General features: G+C 42.5%; 1 protein-coding gene across 2 annotated transcripts in view; it reads left to right on the top strand.

The window, feature by feature from the left end:
• RPRD1B (regulation of nuclear pre-mRNA domain containing 1B) overlaps positions 1–23299 on the top strand; it is a 159324-nt gene that overhangs the window by 25852 nt on the left and 110173 nt on the right. For both annotated transcript variants that reach the window (XM_069752276.1, XM_069752277.1), the window contains exon 2: positions 17694–17823. In XM_069752276.1, the coding sequence (XP_069608377.1) occupies positions 17694–17823 (130 nt within the window). The remainder of the gene's footprint in view (positions 1–17693; positions 17824–23299) is intronic.

The raw sequence follows: 23299 nt of genomic DNA, 5'->3' as shown, positions 1-23299 counted from the left end.
GAGCGCTGACTGGAGGGGAGTACGGAGCGGGCACTGACTGCGGGGAGTAAGGCGCGGCCATTTTGCCGCCGGACTGTGCCCGTCGCTGATTGGTCGCGGCAAAACAGCCATGACCAATCAGCAACTTGGGATTGCCGTTACAGACAGACAGACAGACGGAAGTGACCCTTAGACAATTATATAGTAGATACATTTTTTTTTTTTTCATATAGCGCTGGATAGCAGAAAAGTCGGTAATTCAATTGCCAGCTTTTGTTATCTTCTTCCCAAACCCGACATGATATACATACATTTTTTTACATATTCCTCACTAGTAATGTTAGAAGTGTCTGTGTGCAAAATTTGGGGGCTCTAGCTGTTAAAATAAAGGGTTAAATCATGGAAAAAACTGACGTGGGCTCCCGCGCTATTTTCTCCGCCAGAGTGGGAAAGCCAGTGACTGATGGCAGATATTAATAGCCTAAAGAGGGACCATGGTTATAGGACCCCCCTGGCAAAAACATCTGCCCCCAGCCACCCCAGAAAATGCACATCTGTAAGATGCGCCTATTCTGGCACTTAGCCACTCTCTTCCCACTCCCGAGTAGTGGTGGGATATGGGGTAATAAAGGGTTAATGTCACCTTGCTATTGTAAGGTGACATTAAGCCAGGTTAATAATGGAGAGGCGTCAATAAGACACCTATCCATTATTAATCCTATGTTCATAAAGGGTTAAAAAAAACACACATTAGGAAAAAAGTATTTTAATGAAATAGACACAGGGTGTTGTAATAGTTTATTAAATGCTCAATCCAATTGAAGACCCTTGTCACCTGAAACAAAGTTAAAATAAAAAACAACAATATCCCATACCTCTCCGGCTTTACAGTCAAGTCCCACGCTGTAAATCCATCTGAAGGGGTTAAATCATTTTACAAGCAGAAGCTCTGCTAATGCAGCTGACCCTGCCTGTAAAAAGTGGGGAATGAATGGAAAGCAGTGGAAGGTAGCTACCTAGACCTGGTGCTGCGCCCCCTGCTGGCATAAACTCATATGAACTCGAGCGTGAGAAAATTTTCTTAAAAATTCCCACGCTCGAGTTCATATGAGTTTATGCCAGCAGGGGGCGCAGCACCGCAAGTCTAGGTAGCTACGTTCCCCTGCTTTCCATTCATTCCCCACTTTTTACAAGCAGGAGCACAGCTGCATTAGCAGAGCTTCTGCTTGTAAAATGATTTAACCCCTTCAGATGGATTTACAGCGTGGGACTTGACTGTAAAGCCTGAGAGGTATGGGATATTGTTGTTTTTTTAGTTTAACTTTGTTTCAGGTGACAAGGGTCTTCAATTGGATTGAGCATTTAATAAACTATTACAACACCCTGTGTCTTTATTTCATGAAAATACTTTTTTCCTAATGTGTGTCTGATTTCATGCAAAGAAATACATGCAGAAACTCTCCAAAAACTCACAAGTTCAATGGATGCAAGAATTGTGAAGGTGATATCAATGAAGGGTTCCTATGTTAACAGGTAACTTGGCCTGTTAGGAGGTTTTGGAGTTAAATAGCTTTTTTGTTCAGTGAATGTGACCTCCTAATGCTGCAAATCCACAAATGAGCATTTTCAATTCTTTAAAACATATCAAATGTTTATAAATTCTACTGTGCCTAATAATTTGGAAGAGTGCGTTTTGAGTTTTTATTCATTTTGGAGATTATACTGTTATCATTGGGAGGTCTCTTCAATAAAATTCGATGTATACTCTAATGGGTGATGACTTTTATTAGACTGACTGTCATTTGCACCGACCATTTAGGAAAATCTGAGAAAAATGTAATTTGCATAATAATTTGGAACATAGTGTGTGTGTGTATATATGTATATATGTATATATGTATATATATATATATTATATATATTAAATATATATAATATATTATGTACGTTGTGTGTGACTCCGTGCTAAGTACCAGAATTGGTGCTTCTTAAAGATGCACCTTTTCTGGGGCGGCCGAGAGATGGTTTTTAGCCGGGTGGGGCAGTATCCACGGCCCCTTCCTAGGCTATTAATATCAGCCCGTAGCTGTCTCCATAGCCTTTGCTGGTTGTTAATTATAGGGGAACCCCATGTCGTTTTTTTGGGGGGCGGGGTTCCCATTTTAATAGCCAGTAAAATCTAATTATACAGATGTGAGATGATATTAATATCCTGAGAAGCTCCATGGGTATTCCCATGGCTATAAACATCGGCCCCAAGCCATTGGCTTTCCCCCTGCTGGTTACAAAAATTGCGCAGGAGCCCACATCATTTTTTTCTGAAAAATAATCTTTTATTAAATACATGTACAGTAAGCTGCACACACTGTACTAATTGCATTTGTGACAGACATCTATATATCTACCTATTTTATTTGTATTTACTGTATGTAATCCATCTAGTCTATCCTTTCAGCTCCTGCAGTGATTTTACAGTAGATGGCACATTAATTGCCGGCTTTTTTTTTAATCTATTTATCTAATATATAAAGCTGAATGTGTGTATGTGTGTGTGTATGTCCGGGATTGGCATCTGCACCGTCACAGCTACAGCCACAAAATTTTGCACAGTCACACGTCTGGACCCCGAGAGCATCATAGGCTACGTTGTGAGGCGAAATTTTAACCCCGCGTGTTCCAATTCACCAAACAATTTTGCCCCTATCTACAAAATGGGGAAAAAGTGAAAGGAAAAGTGTTGAAGGCAAATTGACAGCTGCCCGATGTGAACAAGGGGGACTTAAAGAGTGAGAGCGATGGCACCAAAGAGTATATACTGTACAGTTACTAAGGTAGGGCTCCGACATGGGATACTCACCAAACACGGGGATATGAACACACACACAAAATGCGCCACACACTACCACGTGCTTGAACACATATACCACCCTCAGCACACATTTCACCACACATACACCAACCTCGCCACATAAAAGTCGAAACACAAAAGTCGCCGCTCAAAACTCACCACGCGCAAAACTTGCCACATGCAAAACTAGGCTCACGCAAAACTCACCACACGTGCAAAACTCACCTCATGGAAAACTCGCCACACGCAAAACTTGCACACGCGGAAAAATTGCCACATGCACAAAAGTTGCAACACATGCAAAAGTTGCCTCACACAAAACTTGCACATACTCAAAACGCACCACACATAAAACTCGCCACGTGCAAATCTCGCCATGCGCAAAACTTGCTGCACACAACTTGCTACACTAACCTGTCACATGCAACTCGACACAAAGTTGCTACACGCATGTCGCCACATGCAACTCATCTCACAAAAGTCGCTACATGCATGTCGCCACACAAAACTCATCTCACAAAAGTCGCTACATGCATGTCGCCACATGCAACTCAACACAACTTGACACATGAAACTCGCCCTAAAACACACACAAGTCTGGTATTATCCTTCAAAAATAAAAATCTGATTAATAAGCAGACAAACTACAAGAGCAACAAATGTACCATATAGGAAATATTGCAGCTGTCAGTCACATGACCTGTCTATTATGTGCATGTGTGAGCGAATATATACTGCCAAGGGGGAGGGCTTCCTGTTGGCTGGGGATTTATCAGGCTGCCAATTTAGCTTACAGATACTGAGGTAAAAATACTGACCAAATAACGTGTTAACGCGGTCTAATACAGGAGGAGATGACACACACACATATATACTATGTACAGGAGGAGATGACATACAGGTATTTACTATGTACAGGAGGAGATGACTTGCAGGTATATACTATATACAGGAGGAGATGACACACACATATATACTATATACAGGAGGAGATGGCACACAGGTATATACTATATACAGGAGGAGATGACACACAGGTATATCCTATATACAGGAGGAGATGAGACACTGGTATATACTATATACATGGGAGATGACATACAGGTTCATACTATATACAGGGGAGATGACACACAGGTATATACTATATACAGGAGAGATGACACAGGTATATACTATATACAGGAGGAGATGGCACACTGGTATATACTATATACAGGGGAGATGACATACAGGTTCATACTATATACAGGGGAGATTACACACAGGTATATACTATATACAGGGGAGATGACACACAGGTATATACAGTGCCTACAAGTAGCATTCAACCCCCTGCAGATTTAGCAGGTTTACACATTTGGAATTAACTTGGCATTGTGACATTTGGACTGTAGATCAGCCTGGAAGTGTGAAATACACTGCAGCAAAAAAGAATGTTATTTCTTTGTTTATTTTTTTTTTTAAATTGTGAAAAGTCTTTTCAGAGGGTCATTTATTATTCAACCCCTCAACCCACCAGAATTCTGTTTGGTTCCCCTAAAGTATTAAGAAGTAGTTCAGCCACAAAGAACAATGAGCATCACATGTTTGGATTAATTATCTCTTTTTCCAGCCTTTTCTGACTATTTAAGACCCTCCCCAAACTTGTGAACAGCACTCATACAGTGGGGCAAAAAAGTATTTAGTCAGTCAGCAATAGTGCAAGTTCCACCACTTAAAAAGATGAGAGGTGTCTGTAATTTACATCATAGGTAGACCTCAACTATGGGAGACAAACTGAGAAAAAAAAATTCAGAAAATCACATTGTCTGTTTTTTTATAATTTTTTTTGCATATTATGGTGGAAAATAAGTATTTGGTCAGAAACAAACAATCAAGATTTCTGGCTCTCACAGACCTGTAACTTCTTGTTTAAGAGTCTCCTCTTTCCTCCACTCATTACCTGTAGTAATGGCACCTGTTTAAACTTGTTATCAGTATAAAAAGACACCTGTGCACACCCTCAAACAGTCTGACTCCAAACTCCACTATGGTGAAGACCAAAGAGCTGTCAAAGGACACCAGAAACAAAATTGTAGCCCTGCACCAGGCTGGGAAGACTGAATCTGCAATAGCCAACCAGCTTGGAGTGAAGAAATCAACAGTGGGAGCAATAATTAGAAAATGGAAGACATACAAGATCACTGATAATCTCCCTCGATCTGGAGCTCCACGCAAAATCCCACCCCGTGGGGTCAGAATGATCACAAGAACGGTGAGCAAAAATCCCAGAACCACGCGGGGGGACCTAGTGAATGAACTGCAGAGAGCTGGGACCAATGTAACAAGGCCTACCATAAGTAACACACTACGCCACCATGGACTCAGATCCTGCAGTGCCAGACGTGTCCCACTGCTTAAGCCAGTACATGTCCGGGCCCGTCTGAAGTTTGCTAGAGAGCATTTGGATGATCCAGAGGAGTTTTGGGAGAATGTCCTATGGTCTGATGAAACCAAACTGGAACTGTTTGGTAGAAACACAACTTGTCGTGTTTGGAGGAAAAAGAATACTGAGTTGCATCCATCAAACACCATACCTACTGTAAAGCATGGTGGTGGAAACATCATGCTTTGGGGCTGTTTCTCTACAAAGGGGCCAGGACGACTGATCCAGGTACATGAAAGAATGAATGGGGCCATGTATCGTGAGCTTTTGAGTGCAAACCTCCTTCCATCAGCAAGGGCATTGAAGATGAAACGTGGCTGGGTCTTTCAACATGACAATGATCCAAAGCACACCGCCAGGGCAATGAAGGAGTGGCTTCGTAAGAAGCATTTCAAGGTCCTGGAGTGGCCTAGCCAGTCTCCAGATCTCAACCCTATAGAAAACCTTTGGAGGGAGTTGAAAGTCCGTGTTGCCAAGCGAAAAGCCAAAAACATCACTGCTCTAGAGGAGATCTGCATGGAGGAATGGGCCAACATACCAACAACAGTGTGTGGCAACCTTGTGAAGACTTACAGAAAACGTTTGACCTCTGTCATTGCCAACAAAGGATATATTACAAAGTATTGAGATGAAATGTTGTTTCTGACCAAATACTTATTTTCCACCATAATATGCAAATAAAATGTTAAAAAAACAGACAATGTGATTTTCTGGATTTTTTTTTTCTCAGTTTGTCTCCCATAGTTGAGGTCTACCTATGATGTAAATTACAGACGCCTCTCATCTTTTTAAGTGGTGGAACTTGCACTATTGCTGACTGACTAAATACTTTTTTGCCCCACTGTACATGGTCAACATGGGAAAGACAAAGGAGCATTCCAAGGCCATCAGAGACAAGATCGTGGAGGGTCACAAGGCTGGCAAGGGGTACAAAACCCTTTCCAAGGAGTTGGGCCTACCTGTCTCCACTGTTGGGAGCATCATCCGGAAGTGGAAGGCTTATGGAACTACTGTTAGCCTTCCACGGCCTGGACAGCCTTTGAAAGTTTCCTCCCGTGCCGAGACCAGGCTTGTCCGAAGAGTCAAGGCTAACCCAAGGACAACAAGGAAGGAGCTCCGGGAAGATCTCATGGCAGTGGGGACATTGGTTTCAGTCAATACCATAAGTAACGTACTCCACCGCAATGGTCTCCGTTCCAGACGAGCCCGTAAGGTACCTTTACTTTCAAAGCGTCATGTCAAGGCTCGTCTACAGTTTGCTCATGATCACTTGGAGGACTCTGAGACTGACTGGTTCAAGGTTCTCTGGTCTGATGAGACCAAGATCGAGATCTTTGGTGCCAACCACACACGTGACATTTGGAGACTGGATGGCACTGCATACGACCCCAAGAATACCATCCCTACAGTCAAGCATGGTGGTGGCAGCATCATGCTGTGGGGCTGTTTCTCAGCCAAGGGGCCTGGCCATCTGGTCCGCATCCATGGGAAGATGGATAGCACGGCCTACCTGGAGATTTTGGCCAAGAACCTCCGCTCCTCCATCAAGGATCTTAAGATGGGTCGTCATTTCATCTTCCAACAAGACAACGACCCAAAGCACACAGCCAAGAAAACCAAGGCCTGGTTCAACAGGCAAAAAATCAAGGTGTTGCAGTGGCCTAGTCAGTCTCCTGACCTTAACCCAATTGAAAAATTGAAAACTTGTGGAAGGAGCTCAAGATTAAAGGGAACCTGTCACCCCGAAATTCGCGGGTGAGGTAAGCCCACCGGCATCAGGGGCTTATCTGCAGCATTCTGTAATGCTGTAGATAAGCCCCCGATGTTACCTAAAAGAGGAGAAAAAGAGTTTATATTATACTCACCCAAGAGCGGTCCCGCTGCTGGTCAGGTCAAACGGGCGTCTCCGGTCCGCTGCGGCGCCTCCCATCTTCATTACAAGACGTCCTCTTCTGATCTTCAGCCACGGCTACGGCGCAGGCGTACTTTGCTCTGCCCTGTTGAGGTGCAGGCGCCGGGCCTCTGACCTTTCCGGCGCCTGCGCATTGCAGTACTATCCTCTGCCCTCAACAGGGCAGCAGCGGGACCGCCCCTGGGTAAGTATAATATAACGTCTTTTTCTCCTCTTTTAAGTAACATCGGGGGCTTATCTACAGCATTTCGGGGTGACAGGTTCCCTTTAAAGTCCACATGAGACACCCAAAGAACCTAGATAACTTGGAGAAGATCTGCATGGAGGAGTGGGCCAAGATAACTCCAGAGACCTGTGCCGGCCTGATCAGATCTTATAAAAGACGATCATTAGCTGTAATTGCAAACAAAGGTTATTCCACAAAATATTAAACCTAGGGGTTGAATAATAATTGACCCACACTTTTATGTTTAAAATTTATAAAAATTTAACTGAGCAACAAAACTTTTTGGTTTGTAAGATTTATGCATCTGTTAATAAATCCTGCTCTTGTTTGAAGTTTGAAGGCTCTAACTTATTTGCATCTTATTAAACCTGCTAAATCTGCAGGGGGTTGAATACTACTTGTAGGCATTGTACTATATACAGGAGGAGATGACACACATATATATTATATACAGGAGGAGATGACACACAGGTGTATACTATATACAGGGGAGATGAGACACAGGTGTATCCTATATACAGGAGGAGATGACATACAGGTACATACTATATACAGGGGAGATGACACACAGGTATATACTATATACAGGAGGAGATGACACAGGTATATACTATATACAGGGGAGATGAGGCACAGGTATATACTATATACAGGAGGAGATGACACAGGTATATACTATATACAGGAGGAGATGACACATAGGTATATACTATATACAGGAGGAGATGACACACAGGTATATACTATATACAGGAGGAGATGACATACAGGTACATACTATATACAGGAGGAGATGACTTACAGGTATATACTGTATACAGGAGGAGATGACACATGTATATACTATATGCAGGAAGAGATGACATACAGGTATATACTATATTAAAGAGGAGATGACTCATAGGTATATAGAGGAGGAGATGACATACAGCAGGTATATACTATATACAGGGGAGATGACATACAGGTATATACTATATACAGGAGATGACATGCAGGTATATACTATATATAGGAGGAGATGACGTACAGGTATATAGTATATACAGAAGAGATGACATACAGGTATATACTATTTACAGGGGAGATGACATACAGATATATACTATATACAGGTGATGACATACAGGTGTATACTATATATAAGGGAGATGACAGACATGTATATACTGAGGGGAAAATGAGGGGTGTGAGTGCAAAATGAGAGGAGTGAGGGAAAATAGTGGAGTGAACGGAAAATGACAGATGTGAGGTCGAATTGACAAGTGTTAGGGGGGAATGAGGAGTGAGGGGGAAAATGAGAGGTGTGATGGGAAAATAAGAGACGTGAGGTGCTCTAACTAACCACAGATATTTACTATGCACAGGCAACGCCGGGCTCTTCAGCTAGTATATTCAAATAGGTTGGGGGATAATAGAAAGAAGCAGGACTCTTATCCCTATGAAACTGGGAAATGGAAGCCTGTAACAATAACGGAGTTAACCCCTTTTGTTATATCACATGTATGTACACCCAGTGCCTGCCCTGGAGTTTTGTCCAGTGCCATCTGCAGAGAGGGTAGATTTAGTGCGCAGCTGGGCTTCTGCTGGGATCTGAACTGGCTCTAGTATAGTATAAATATATACATGAGCGTATCACAACATTAGTTACTTTATTTCAGTTGTTCAATACAAAAAGTGAAACTCTTATATTGGATAGTGATTACAAACAGAGTGATCTATTTCAAGTGTTTATTTCTGTTAGTGTTGATGATTATGGCTTACAGCCACTGAAAACCCAAAAGTCATTATCTCAGTAAATTACAATACGTTATAACTCCAGCTTGAAAAAATGATTTTAAAATCCAAAATGTTGGCCGACTGAAATGTATCACTGCGGCGTGGCATGGAGGCGATCAGCCTGTTGCACTGCTGAGGTGTTATGGAAGCCCAGGTTGCTTTGATAGCAGCCTTCAGCTCATCTCCATTGTTGGGTCTGGTGTCTCTCATCTTCCTCTTGACAATATCCCATAGATTCTCTATGGGGTTAAGGTCAGGCGAGTTTGCTGGCCAATCAAGCACAGTGATACTGTTGTTTTTAACCCCTTTCTGCTAGCTGACGGAATAGTACGTCAGCTGGCAGTATCCCCCGCTTTGAGGTGGGCTCCGGCGGTGAGCCCACCTTAAAGCCGCAACATGTCAGCTGTTTTCAACAGCTGACATGTGCCTGCAATGGGCGCAAGCAGAATCGCGATCTGCCCGCGCCCATTAACTAGATAAATGCCGCTGTCAAACTCTGACAGCAACATTTAGCAAGGTCATCGGTGCATTGCCCTCAATCACAACCAGAGGTCTCCTCGAGCCCTCTACGGTTGTTGATGGCAGATTGCTATGAGCACCACCCTGTGGTCGGCGCTCATAGCAAGTCTGTAATTCTGCTGCATAGAGGTGATCTGGGCATCACCTCTATGTAGCAGAGGCGATCGAGTAGTGCATGCTTCTAGCCTCCCATGGAGACTATTGAAGCATGCTAAAATAAAAAAAAAAGTGTTTAAAAATATAAAATTTCAAATCACCCCCCTTTCGCCCCAATCAAAATAAAACAATAATAAAAAAAATCAAATATACACATATTTGGTATCGCCGCATTCAGAATCACCCGATAGATCAATAAAAAAAAACGATTAACCTGATCGCTAAACGGCATAGCGAGGAAAAAATCAAAACGCCAAAATTACATTTTTTGGTCGCCGCGACATTGCAATAAAATTAGATAGCAGGCTATCAAAATAACGTATCTGCACAAAAGTGGTATGATTAAAAACATCAACTCTGCATGCAAAAAATAAGCTTTCACCCGACCCCAGATCACGAAAAATGGAGACGCTACGGGTATCGGAATATGGCGCAATTTTTAGTTTTTATTTTTTTAGCAAACTTTGGAATTTTTTTCACCACTTAGATAAAAGAGAACCTAGACATATTTGGTGTCTATGAACTCATAATGACCTGGAGAATCATAGTGGCAGGTCAGTTTTAGTATTTACTGAACCTAGCAAAAAAGTCAAACAAAAAAACTGTGTGGGAATGCACTTTTTTGAAATTTCATCGCACTTGGAATTTTTTCCCCGTTTTCTGTTAAACGACATGGTAAAATCAATGATATCGTTCAAAAGTACAAATTGTCCCGCAAAAAATAAGCCCTCACATGGCCATATTGACGGAAAAATAAAAAACATTTATGGCTCTGAAAAGAAGGGGAGCACAAAGCAAAAACGAAAAAAGGTCTGGGGGTTAAGGGGTTAAACCAGGTATTGGTACTTGTGTCAGTGTGGACAGGTGCCAAGTCCTGCTGGAGAATGACATTTCCATCTCCAAAAAGCTTGTCGGCAGAGGGAAGCATGAAGTGCTCTAAAATTTCCTGGTAGACGGCTGCGCTGACTTTGGTCTTGATAAAACACAGTGGACCTACACCAGCAGATGACATGGCTCCTCAAACCATCACTAATTGCACCGTTTTCCAAGACCCGTAGTGTCTCCATTCTTCATGATCTCGGGTTGGGTGAGGGCTTATTTTTTGTGTTCGAGCTGATGTTTGTAATGATATCATTTTGGTGAAGATACAACCTTTTGAGCGCACGTTATTGCATTTTAAGGCAATATTTCCGCGACCCAAAAATATAGCTTGATAAACCAGGCAATTCTGAACGTGGTGATACCAATATGCATATATTTTATTATTATTTTTTTAAACTGTTTTATTTTGAAATGGGGGTGATTTGAACATACATATTATTATTTTTTTTTTTTTCAAATTTTTTTTTAAACTTTATTTTTACTTTTTGCATGCTTCCATAATCTCCAGACTAGAAGCTGCCATACCCGATCGCCTCTTCTACACACAGGCGATTATCAGATCACCTGTATGTAGCAGAAATGCTCGCTTGCTATGAGCGCCGACCAGCGGGCGGCGCTCATAGCAATCCGGCAATGACAACCATAGAGATCTGCTGGAGACCTCTGGTTGTCAAGCCGACCCATTGGTGACCCACAACCATGTGATGGGGTCACCGATGGGCGGGATTAGTGACACCCTTCGGACACGATCACATTAAATGCCACTGTCAGCGATTGACAGCAGCATTTCATGGGTTAACAGCCGTGGGTAGATCGTGATTCCACCCACAGCTGTTAGGGGCACATGTCAGCTATTCAAAACATCTAACACTACGGGAAAGATGGAGCTGGAGCCCATATCAAATAGTAATAGTACGGCGCATGTCCCTCTGTTAGCACAGAATGACCGTTCAAAGTCCAAGCGCTCGGGGCATCATGTCGGGGCCAAACATTTATATCCACCTTCCCACCTGCTTGTAGACCTCAATCTCCACCTCCTCCTCTATGACTGACAGCTGTGGCTTCACAGAGACAAGGAAGGACGGAGGGAAACCAAGGAGGTGAGAACGTGTATATAAATGATTGGCCCCGCCATGATGCACAGAGCTCCTGTGCTTGGTTTGAACAGTCATTCTGTGCTGACCGAGTCCCTTTAATAGGTCGACTATATGGCCAGAGTGTGCTTCTGATTTGTACGGAGCAATCCGTAATAGGTTGTTCTGTTCGCATTGATTATTGTTGTTCTCGGTAGACTATTGTTGTTCTCGGCAGCACGTGTTTACACAGAAATGTGCTGCTGAGAATGATGATTTTTAAGTAAAACTCTCATTCATCAGTGATCGACAACATGATTACAGTGCAGGATTATTGGGAAACAAATGTTCCTAGGAAATTCTTTTCCTGAAAATTGTGCAGTGTAAATCCAGATTAAAAGGAACTTGTCACGTGGTGAAAGGCCCTTTACCTGCAGATGTAGGGTTAACCTGCAGTTAAATGGCATTAAAATCACGTTTGCCTTGTCTTACTGGAGCAGTGGCTACAGGGCGAAAATGTAGTGATATTCTCCCTGTAGCTGCTCGCTTCCATTCCTCGGGAAGGTGCTGGGGGCGGTTATAGTCAATGTTCACAACACAGTGAGTCGCTGTAGTCACTTCCTGACACTTTGACAGCCTGCTTTGCACACACACGCTGCACACACACGCTGCACAGCAGAGAGTGATTACAGCCTCCTCTCACGTATAGGGAGTGGTGACATACTGCCCCTATTAAACCGATCAGCTACAGGTAGGATATAAATTCATCTCCCCCCAGTAAATGTTCTTCCAGTAAGGCAGCCAGGAGATTAATGCTATTTACCGTACTTGAAGAATAACCCTATATCTACAGGTAAATAATGTTTCCCAACATGACAAGTTGCCTTTTAAATTTTGTTCTGATATTGACACCTACTGCAAGCCACATAGCCTTACCAAACACTCATGCATAAAAGTAGAATAATGGCCTAGGAAGTGCCTGTCATAATAAATATAAAAATACATAACCAATTTAAGAATGAATCATATCTATGAAGTACATACAGTGCTGTGCAAATTAATGTTACACACTAATTCTGAAAATTACCTTTTTCCACTGGCTAGTTGACCACGATTTATTTATTATATATTAAAACTGGTTTGAATCACTGACTGGTAACCAACTTACGATTTTACTTAAAAAATGCTTTGTCCCAATTAATTTGCACAGTACTGTAACTGTATACATTAAGCAATTTATATACCGTAGATGTACAAAAATTAAAGTAAAGGTACCTTCACACTGAGCAACTTTAGAACGATAACGATAGCGATCCGTGACGTTGCTGCGTCCTGGATAGCGATCTCGTTGTGTTTGACACGCAGCAGCGATCAGGATCCTGCTGTGACATCGCTGGTCGGAGCAGAAAGGCCAGAACTTTATTTCGTCGCTGGATCTCCCGCAGACATCGCTGAATCGGCGTGTGTGACGCCGATTCAGCGATGTCTTCACTGGTAACCAGGGTAAACATCGGGTTACTAAGCGCAGGGCCGCGCTTAGTAACCCGATGTTTACCATGGTTACCAGTGTAAATGTAAAAAAACCCCAAACACTACATACTTACATTCCGGTGTCTGTCGCGTCCCCCGGCGTTCTGCTTCCCTGCACTGACTGTGAGCGCCGGCTGGCCGTAAAGCACAGCAGTGACGTCACCGCTCTGCTTTACGGCTGGCGCTTACACAGTGCAGGGAAGCAGAACGCCGGGGGACGCGACAGACGCCGGAATGTAAGTATGTAGTGTTTTTTGTTTTTTTTTACATTTACATTGGTAACCAGGGTAAACATCGGGTTACTAAGCGCGGCCCTGCGCTTAGTAACCCGGTGTTTACCCTGGTTACCCGGGGACTTCGGCATCGTTGGTCGCTGGAGAGCTGTGTGTGACAGCTCTCCAGCGACCACACAGCGATGCTGCAGCGATCGGCATCGTTGTCTAGATCGCTGCAGCGTCGCTAAATGTGATGGTACCTTAATTCCCATTTTAAGTATTGTATGATATCATATCAGTAGTACACATGAAAATAAGCAACTTTGTAATGTATCTTATCAGATAAATCTGCTTCTTTCTCCTCCTGGACTGATCAGTCATTCTCAACACCCTCAATGCATGGTTAAATCTGTGCAATCAGGGTCCAGTGAACAAATATGTTCCCATTACAGAGATAGGAGATGAGTTGGTGGTCTCAAAATGTTATGGAGAAATAAACAGGGAGGAGATAGAGGAGGACACTCCTGAAATGACAGTTTTCCATAGAACTTTATGAGCACCAACTGTCGTGTCCTGTGTCAGTAATGGGAAAGGCTGCATTCACTGAAGACAGGTTTTTAACAGTGAATTTAGTATTTTGAGAGTAATTGGTCAGTTCAGGAGGAGAAAGAAGCAGATTTCTCTCATAAGATGCATTGCATTAGTATATCAGCTTGAAAGAAATACGACCCTGGCTGTCGCGTTTAGGACGGATTGGAGAGGAGAGAATTGGGTCACAGAGATGAAATAGTCCAGATGAGAATGAATAAGTTTCACAGGTGAGAAAAGTTTCAATTATGGGGATGTTTTTAGGATGCACGTAACATAACGATTGGATATAGGGAATAAAGGAAAGTTCGGTGTCACATATTACCCCAAGACCGCGAGCTGTGCTACTTGGGAGTTTTAACCCAATAAATTAGCAATTTGCTCGTTTTGTCAGGTGAGCTGTTTACATTAGATGCTTTTTGGGAAATGCGTATTCGAAGGAAAACTCGTCTCCAACAGCTATTGAATATAGTCAGCCAAAAGCTGTAATTATTTTTATTAATCCTCAATTGATAGCTTTAAAAGTAAAAGAATGACCATTCAATGGATAGGTGGTTGCTGTTGGGGCTAGTCTTGAGCAGAATTAGAATACCAGAAATATTGGACTACCTGACAAAGGGGTTGTTTATTAAATGGAAAAGCCCTGCTTTGCAAAATAATAATACCAGATACTCCCCTTCTACGCTGGCGCCTTTCCAGTTTTGTCGATGCTGGGTCTCCCAGGGGTCATGTGACATTGTTATACCACGTGATTGCTGCAGCCAACCAGCGGCTGCTAATAAATAATAATAATAATATATAATAATGGCTGCTGCACTCTTGGATGAATGTCGGACACATGGAAGACGTGACAGCGCTACCACTCAATAGCGGCCTCTGGTTGACTAAAGGGCTCATGTGGCAAGACAATGTGACGGGAGCTCAGGTTCTGGTATCATTCGAGATGTGTTTGATGGTGTTTTAATTTTATTATGGGGAATACATCATTTCAACAAGGGGTTGTCCAGTTGGGGGACAGCATTCTACCTGGGGTATGCTACAACTCATGTTTGGTGTAATGATTCTCTTCCCTCAGCTCCTTCTCTGGGCCACTACGGCTTCTGGTCCTCCTTTCTGATCCTTTTCCCTCATCTTTTTCTCCCTCTCTATCCTTCTCGCTATTTCCTCCCTTCCTTCTTGCTTTCTCTCTGTAGTTCTCTTTGACTCCTTCCCTTTGTCTTGTCCCACCAGCTTCTCCTTCCCTCCTTTAGCTCCTGGTAGGAGATTCCAAGTTGATTGGATCCTCCTCACGTTAAACGTGGTGGATGTAGCTGGCTGGATTTCCTGCTCTCAGATCTCCTGCTGCTGGAGAGGAACAGCGGATTCCTCCCTTGCCATACTAGGGGCAGGGGGAACGCTCTCCTCTGCATTGGGATTGCCGCCCTTTTCGGAGAAGTAGCAGGCCACTCCGCATGGCAGATGAGGCACTTGTCCTTCTATGATTCCAACCTCGAAAAATTAACGCTAGTCCTGTATTATCAGTTATCAGTTCAGTTTCTGTCATGTAAAAGTTGGCGTCCCTTTTGGCAATGGGGCCCTGGCCATTTGACATTATTACCCTTTTAGATACATGGCCAGCAATAATTGCTTCTCGAAAATCACTGCTGATGTCTTTATTCTAGGGCATTGTGTTGAGATACTCCTGAATACTTCAGACCAACAAACTGCCCAAACTTCTGCTTTTATAGGGCTGGTCAAACTTTCTGATAAAGATATTTGATCAGTAGCACCTTGCTGCTACTTGCCCTTTTAATTCCTATGCAGGCAGTAAGGGTGTACTTAATTTTACACATGCTGTTTCTCAATTTTGGCCTAGTTTGTTAATGATATGATGTATTTTTCATGTTTTTTTTTTGTTCATCTAAGGTTGTATTTACCTAATTTTATGACCTTCTGAAAATCAGATATAATTTTTTTTTCCCAGTTCGTATCATATGGTAGAATTCAGAGGGTGTACTTAGTTTTTCTTATGACTGTAGGCTTGACATTACTGTACAGAGCCTCTACTTCTTGGTATGTCCCAATTTTCACAGATATATACAGTTATCATTGCGGCAAAATTGCGTCCTGCTCCGTCACATGCTATATGCAATGCTGTGTCCTATGGATAATGAATAACTAACCACAAACATATTTTACAACAGTGGCAGACATTTATGCATTAAATGTTAAAGATGCTTAAGATAAATGTTAAAGGGAATCTGTCAGCAGGTTTGTGCCTCTTTTATCTGAGAGCAGCATAGTGTAGTGGCAGAGACCCTGATTCCAGTGATGTCATTTTGATAATCACTGTTTTATCTGCTGCAGATCTACCAGTTCTCTGAATGCTGAGCTCTGTGTACTGCATGTGATCTTTGTCACGCTGCTGTGCCGCAGCGTCTGGTGACCCTCTACTGCTGTTGTGTATAACAGCATTCTCTACGTGCGCACCGTTACCCTCCTCCCCTCATAAGTCCAGTAATCATTGCCGGGAAGCGATGCATAATAAAGTTTAACTGTGTCCCAGTTGCTTTACATTTATTTTTTGGCAGCTTTTTAATATAATGCAGAGCGCATCATAATGGTCTCCTCCGGGTCAGGATTGGGAATAAAGCATTTCCTATTCATTGCACTCCTCCTATCTTTTCGTGAGAATGGGTGAATAAATCAGAACTCTTCGGAAATGCTTTTTCTGTATCCGACATCCTGACCTTTCTTGATGAATGCACAATAATCCTCAATACACTTGCGCATTCAGTGACCGCTCAGGCGAGCAGTGCGCCAAACAGTGCGTATTATATGTATAATCTTCAATACACATAATTTTTCATTCTAATGGCCCTTAATATCGCTCAGTTGGGTAATTTGCTGGAGGTTGCCTTGGTAATGCAATCGCTCCAATCATTCTGTAATGTTTGATGAATCAAGTACTATTCGTGACACTTGGACTCTATCTGTGTAAATGGCCGTATCCGGCATAATCACAATACAAATGGAGGGCTAATCGCAGTCAAAGAGCTCCGATGCCTTTGAGAACTGAATTGCAGTTTTGGCTCGAAAGTCTGAAAGACGTGCGTGTTAAAGGGACACGACATCTTTTACAGAGATGAAGCTGGTTAGTGATAAAGCCAGAAAAGAAGACTCTGCTCCAGCAACCTTGGTTCTATTGTGCGTGGAGACAGCCATGGAAACAATGGGGGTTCTCCTGTTAGCCATAGTATTCCCGAGATCCGTGCAGGCCCTTATAACTGGCATTCTGTAATGGAAACATCTGTTTGTGTGCCGTCTGGCACCCTTATAGACTTCCCACTACAATAATGAGTTTTCCAGAGAAGGACTATTATTGCTCTGCACTAAAGGGAAAAACGCCGCCTTCCATATCTGCAAGCGTTTCCGAAAATCTCATGCAGGGGGAGCTGGAACTGTAGGATACAATGCTAAATGGCAGTTTATGGAGTGCACGGATATGGTGGGTGTTTTGGCTCTTTTATCAGCTTGCCCTTGTTCAGTCACTTAGCCGATTAACCCTTTATTTTCCAGCAAAGGCAAGTCGGAAGCTGACGTTCCTGTATTTGGCCAATGATGTCATACAGAACAGTAAACGCAAAGGCCCGGAGTTCACACGCGAGTTTGAGAATGTTCTGCTGGATGCCTTCTCTCATGTGTCCAGGTACAGAGGGGGTTAGATGCGGGAGATAACAATTTCTGTAATTACCTCATTACCTGTAAAATCCCACAGTATGAAATAAACACTGCACTGTATTCCCGTCTGCAATACCAGACAAAGCCACATAGTGTTGGATGGCAGCGTATTAATTACTGCAATGAATGGGCCAAGGTATTCTAGCCTGCAATGTGATCTTGTTTTCCTACTGACCAGTGGGGGTATTAGAGGTTTCTATGTTAAATCTAAGAAAGTCGTTAAAAATGCAAAATTATCTTTTGGGACTGTCTAAATAGCTCCTATATTGGTAATCTGTCAGCTGAGTTATTTTACTTTAATTTGAGAGCTGCGTGATGTAGGGGCAGAGGCCCTGATTCCAGTGATGACACCTAGTGGGCTACTTGTTGCAGTTTCAATACAATAAGTTTTTTATTAGCAGCAGATTAACACTAGGTTTCTGGTGCTATGGACTCCTTCAGTTTTGTGTAACCCCTGCCCCACCACTGTGACCTCTTTTTGCTTATGCGCAGTGTACAGAGAAAGCTGTCAATCAGTGGTGTGGGCGGGGTTATACAGGGCTCAGCATTCCGAGAACTGGTAGATCTGCAGCAGATAAAACAGTGTTTTTTTATCAAAAGACAGCAAGCAGCCCAGTAAGTGATAAATCACTGCAATCAGGGTCTCCGGCTCTTTATCATACTGCGCTCAGATTGCATAGCAAAAACCTGGTGAAAGATTCCCTTTAAAAAAGCCTCTTCGATTTCCTGACTTATTTTTTTCTGTACATACGTAGAGCCCAATTCATTGTGACATTATCTCCTACTTCTGTCAAGTTTTTAATGTTTTGTTCCCTCTTTGTTAGGCTATGTGCACACGTTCCAGAATTACAGCGGAAATTTCCGGGGCAATTCCGCAACTCCCTGCCTCGAGTAAAACGCATGCGGAATTGGCATGCATATTCCCGCTAAACACTAGCGTTTTGCAAGTGTAATTAGCTTGCAGAATGCTAGCGTTTTCCAAGTGATCTGTAGCATCGCTTGGAAAACTGATTGACAGGTTGGTCACACTTGTCAAAAATAGTGTTTGACAAGTGTGACCAACTTTTTACTATTGATGCTGCCTATGCCGCATCAATAGTAAAAGATCTAATGTTAAAAATAATAAAAAAAACCCGTGATATTCTCACCTTCCGGCGTCCCCCCGCAGCCTTCCCGCTCCTCGCGATGTTCCCGTTCCCAGTAATGCCTCGCGACAATGACCCCAGATGACATAGCGGTCTCGGGTAATCACTACGTCATCACAGGTTATTGCTGCAAGGCATTACTGGGAACGTGAGCATCGCAAGGAGCGGGAAGGCTGTGGGGGACGCCAGAAGGTGAGAATATCACGATTTTTAATTTTTTTTTTTTTTTTTTAACAGGTATATGGTTCCAAGGGCCTGGAGGAGAATCTCCTCTCCTCCACCCTGGGTACTATCCGCACATGATCCGCTTACTTCCCGCATGGTGGGCATAGCCCCATGCGGGAAGTAAGCGGATCAGTGCATTCCTATGTGTGCAGAATCCCCGCGATCCCGCACAAAGAATGAACATGCTGCGTTTTTTTCCGGAATGCGATTCTGCAGCGGGAAAAAACGCAGCATGTGCATAAAAAATGCGGAATGCATTAAAAATGATGGGATGCTTTTGTAAGCGGTTTTTAGCGGTTTTTCGACAGAAAACTGCTGAAAAAAGCACTAAAAAGCTGCTAAAAATCCTGAACTTGTGCACATAGCCTAAAGGTACCGTCACATTAAGCGACGCTGCAGCGATATAGACAACGATGCCGATCGCTGCAGCGTCGCTGTTTAGTCGTTGTGTGGTCGCTGGAGAGCTGTCACACAGACAGCTCTCCAGCGACCAACGATGCCGAAGTCCCCGGGTAACCAGGGTAAACATCGGGTTACTAAGTGCAGGGCCGCGCTTAGTAACCCGATATTTACCCTGGTTACCATTGTAAATGTAAAAAAGAAAAAACACTACATACTTACATTCCGTGTCTGTCGCATCCCTCGCCGTCATCTTCCCACACTGTGTCAGCGCCGACCGTAAAGCAGAGCAGTGATGTCACCGCTGTGCTCTGCTTTACGGCCGGCCGGCGCTGACACAGTGCAGGGAAGCTGACGCCGGGGGACGCGACAGACACCGGAATGTAAGTATGTAGTGTTTTTTTTTTTTTGTTTTTTTTTTACATTTACAATGGTAACCAGGGTAAATATCGGGTTACTAAGCGCGGCCCTGCGCTTAGTAACCCGATGTTTACCCTGGTTACAAGTGAAGACATCGCTAAATCGGCGTCACACGCGCCGATTCAGCGATGTCAGCGGGTGATCCAGTGACGAAATAAAGTTCTGGCCTTCTAGCTCCGACCAGCGATGTCACAGCAGGATCCTGATCGCTGCTGCGTGTCAAACTCAACGATATCGCTATCCAGGACGCTGCAACGTCACGGATCGCTATCGTTATCGTTCTAAAGTTGCTCAGTGTGAAGGTACCTTCAGTGTTATCTTTCTTTTTGTTCCTTTTTTAGAAAGTATTTTTTTTTTTTTGTTTACATTTTTATTTATTTTTTTTTAGCTCACCATTATTGGCGTAGATTAGGATTTCGAGATGTTTTTCACCTGATTCAACATTTGCCACTTTTTGAAAAGTCACATTTGTCGCAAATATACTACAGTCCCTCCCTTGGAGGGATTTTATGTATGTCTGGAATTTGGCTCATTTTTTGCCACATTTTAGCACAACATATAACTTTTTGCCTTAACCCATTATCTACCAATGTCCTTTTTTTGGGACGCCCAATCTTTTGCTTCTAGCAACTAAGATTTTATAATTTTTATAATTAGGTCCCATTTTTTGTGTTGTGTTTGTGAAATGAATGTTTTCAAAATAGAAAATCATGTCATTGTCATTTTTAATTTAATATTGGGACACCCTTTTCTGAAAAATCCGTAAAATGAAAATTTCTAATTTGGCAGGTAATGGGTTAAAAAGTCACAAAACAGGTTAACGATATTATTTTTTTGTGCAAAATTCTTGAACCACATACACTATTTTTCTGAATTTTACACAGAAAAGGTGCGCACAATTCAAAAAAAGAAAAGAAAAAGGACTTAAAAAATTGCAAATTATGAATTGATGTTATAAACCTGTACACATTCACACGGGAAGCGCCGCACCTACACCCAAGTGGTCCCTGTACAGACTAGAAAGACACTAGCTTAAAACACCGCCTCAGACCTAATTCCCTAAAAGGTCACCTAGGGGTTTTCTCTTACCTCCTGGCGGACTAGAGGGGACGCCACAACACACCACCAACAAGAGGAAAGGAAAGTGCGAAGTAAGGTACGAAAATTCAGGGAGAGACACTAAAGCACATTCGTATAGGGTAGAAAGGGAAAGCTAAGGAGAGTAACCCCCTCCCCCCCCAAAAAAAAAAAAAAAAAAAAAAAAAAAACAAGTATAACTTACCAACAACCTAACAGTGGTTAAAGGAAAATGTGCTGGAAGGGGAATCAAACTGATTCGCTGCAAGAATAGAACTGGAGTTTACCAAACAAGTAAACCTACAAGGAGGGCAAACAATTTAAATGCTCCACCATCATACAATATAAGAAAACCAAAAAACAATGGACACAAGAGCTCAAAATAACAATACTAACAACTTTATTAAGACAAATAGAAAATTACAATAAGTACATAAAAACACCATGTACGTAAGATACAAGAGATAAAAAGAGAGGCGAACCTAGTGCCACGCACAAATACATAAATACACCAACGAGCAAATCAGGTAGTAGCTATAAGGTCAGGAGGCCATATACGGGAGCATATAAATGTAATAAAGGTAATGAGAGAAGTATTATCCCAATATTCACTATGATTCCTAATACCAGAAAATAGGCAGCTACATAAGAAATAAAGCTCCAAAATACCGAGCGGACAACAGGAAGATAACGTAAATATGTAGCCAAATGTATGGGTGTCACATTAGAGCATAGTACACAAAGATAGACCCCAAATGGTGTATTACATCTATCTTTGTGTACTATGCTCTAATGTGACACCCATACATTTGGCTACATATTTACGTTATCTTCCTGTTGTCCGCTCGGTATTTTGGAGCTTTATTTCTTATGTAGCTGCCTATTTTCTGGTATTAGGAATCATAGTGAATATTGGGATAATACTTCTCTCATTACCTTTATTACATTTATATGCTCCCGTATATGGCCTCCTGACCTTATAGCTACTACCTGATTTGCTCGTTGGTGTATTTATGTATTTGTGCGTGGCACTAGGTTCGCCTCTCTTTTTATCTCTTGTATCTTACGTACATGGTGTTTTTATGTACTTATTGTAATTTTCTATTTGTCTTAATAAAGTTGTTAGTATTGTTATTTTGAGCTCTTGTGTCCATTGTTTTTTGGTTTTCTTGTTTACCAAACAAGGTAAACCCTTTTAGCTAAAGGCCTGTAACCCCTGAACACACATCCACCAAGAGGTATAGCCAGCAAGGAAATGCATTGAGGGGTGATCCTAAAAAACCCCACCCAGAATGTGCTGAGGCAAACCAAAACCGGAAAATGAGAAACACCTGAAGAGAGGAGTAAGCCAAGCAAGGAAAACAAAACCATAGAAACCATCAGCATTTGAACAGTGAAGAAAAGACAACAACTCAGCAGACATAGGAACTGATCGCGAAGCAGTAGGTCACCGAGTCAAACCCTCAGACCGAGCTATGACAGTTGGTCCCTTTAGTTTCAACACAAAATAAAAATTCTGCATGGTCTTTCCTTATACTGTAGCTTTTTGTTCTTCTCTTATTTCTCCTGAGTATTTATGAATAAATTGACAACTGAGTGTCCTGAGCGCTTTATAGGGGTGCGACCCTGCACAGTGTTGGCATTGATTGGTCAGTGTCAGTCTGAGCGGACCCCCCCCCCAACTTTTTCCAGACAGTTATCAATTTATTCATACATTTCAAGGACATGAACAGCACTATGCTGAATACACACTGTTCAAAAAAATAAAGGGAACACTAAAATGCCACATCCTAGATATCACTGAATGAAATATTCCAGTTGCAGATCTTTATTCATTGCATAGTGGAATGTGTTGAGAACCATAAAACATAAAAATGACTAATGCAAATCAAAATTAATATCCAGTGGAGGTCTGGATTTGGAATGATACTCAAAATCAAAGTGGAAAATGAAATTGAGGGCTGATACGTCAGTGGAGATGCCTCAAGACAAGGAAATGATGCTCAGTAGTGTATGTGGCCTCCACGTGCCTGTATGGCCTCCCTACAACGCCTGGGCATGGTCCTGATGAGGTGGCGCATGTGGAAGGAGATACCTCAGGAGAACATCTGGATGAAAGCATCAGTCAACTCCTGGACAGTCTGTGGTGCAACTTGGGGTTGGTAAATGGAGCGAGAC

This window comes from Ranitomeya imitator, chromosome 2, assembly GCF_032444005.1.
Source record: "Ranitomeya imitator isolate aRanImi1 chromosome 2, aRanImi1.pri, whole genome shotgun sequence".
NCBI lineage: Eukaryota > Metazoa > Chordata > Amphibia > Anura > Dendrobatidae > Ranitomeya > Ranitomeya imitator.
Note: the sequence above shows the minus strand (reverse complement) of the source record. Positions and strands in the feature narration are given on the sequence as shown.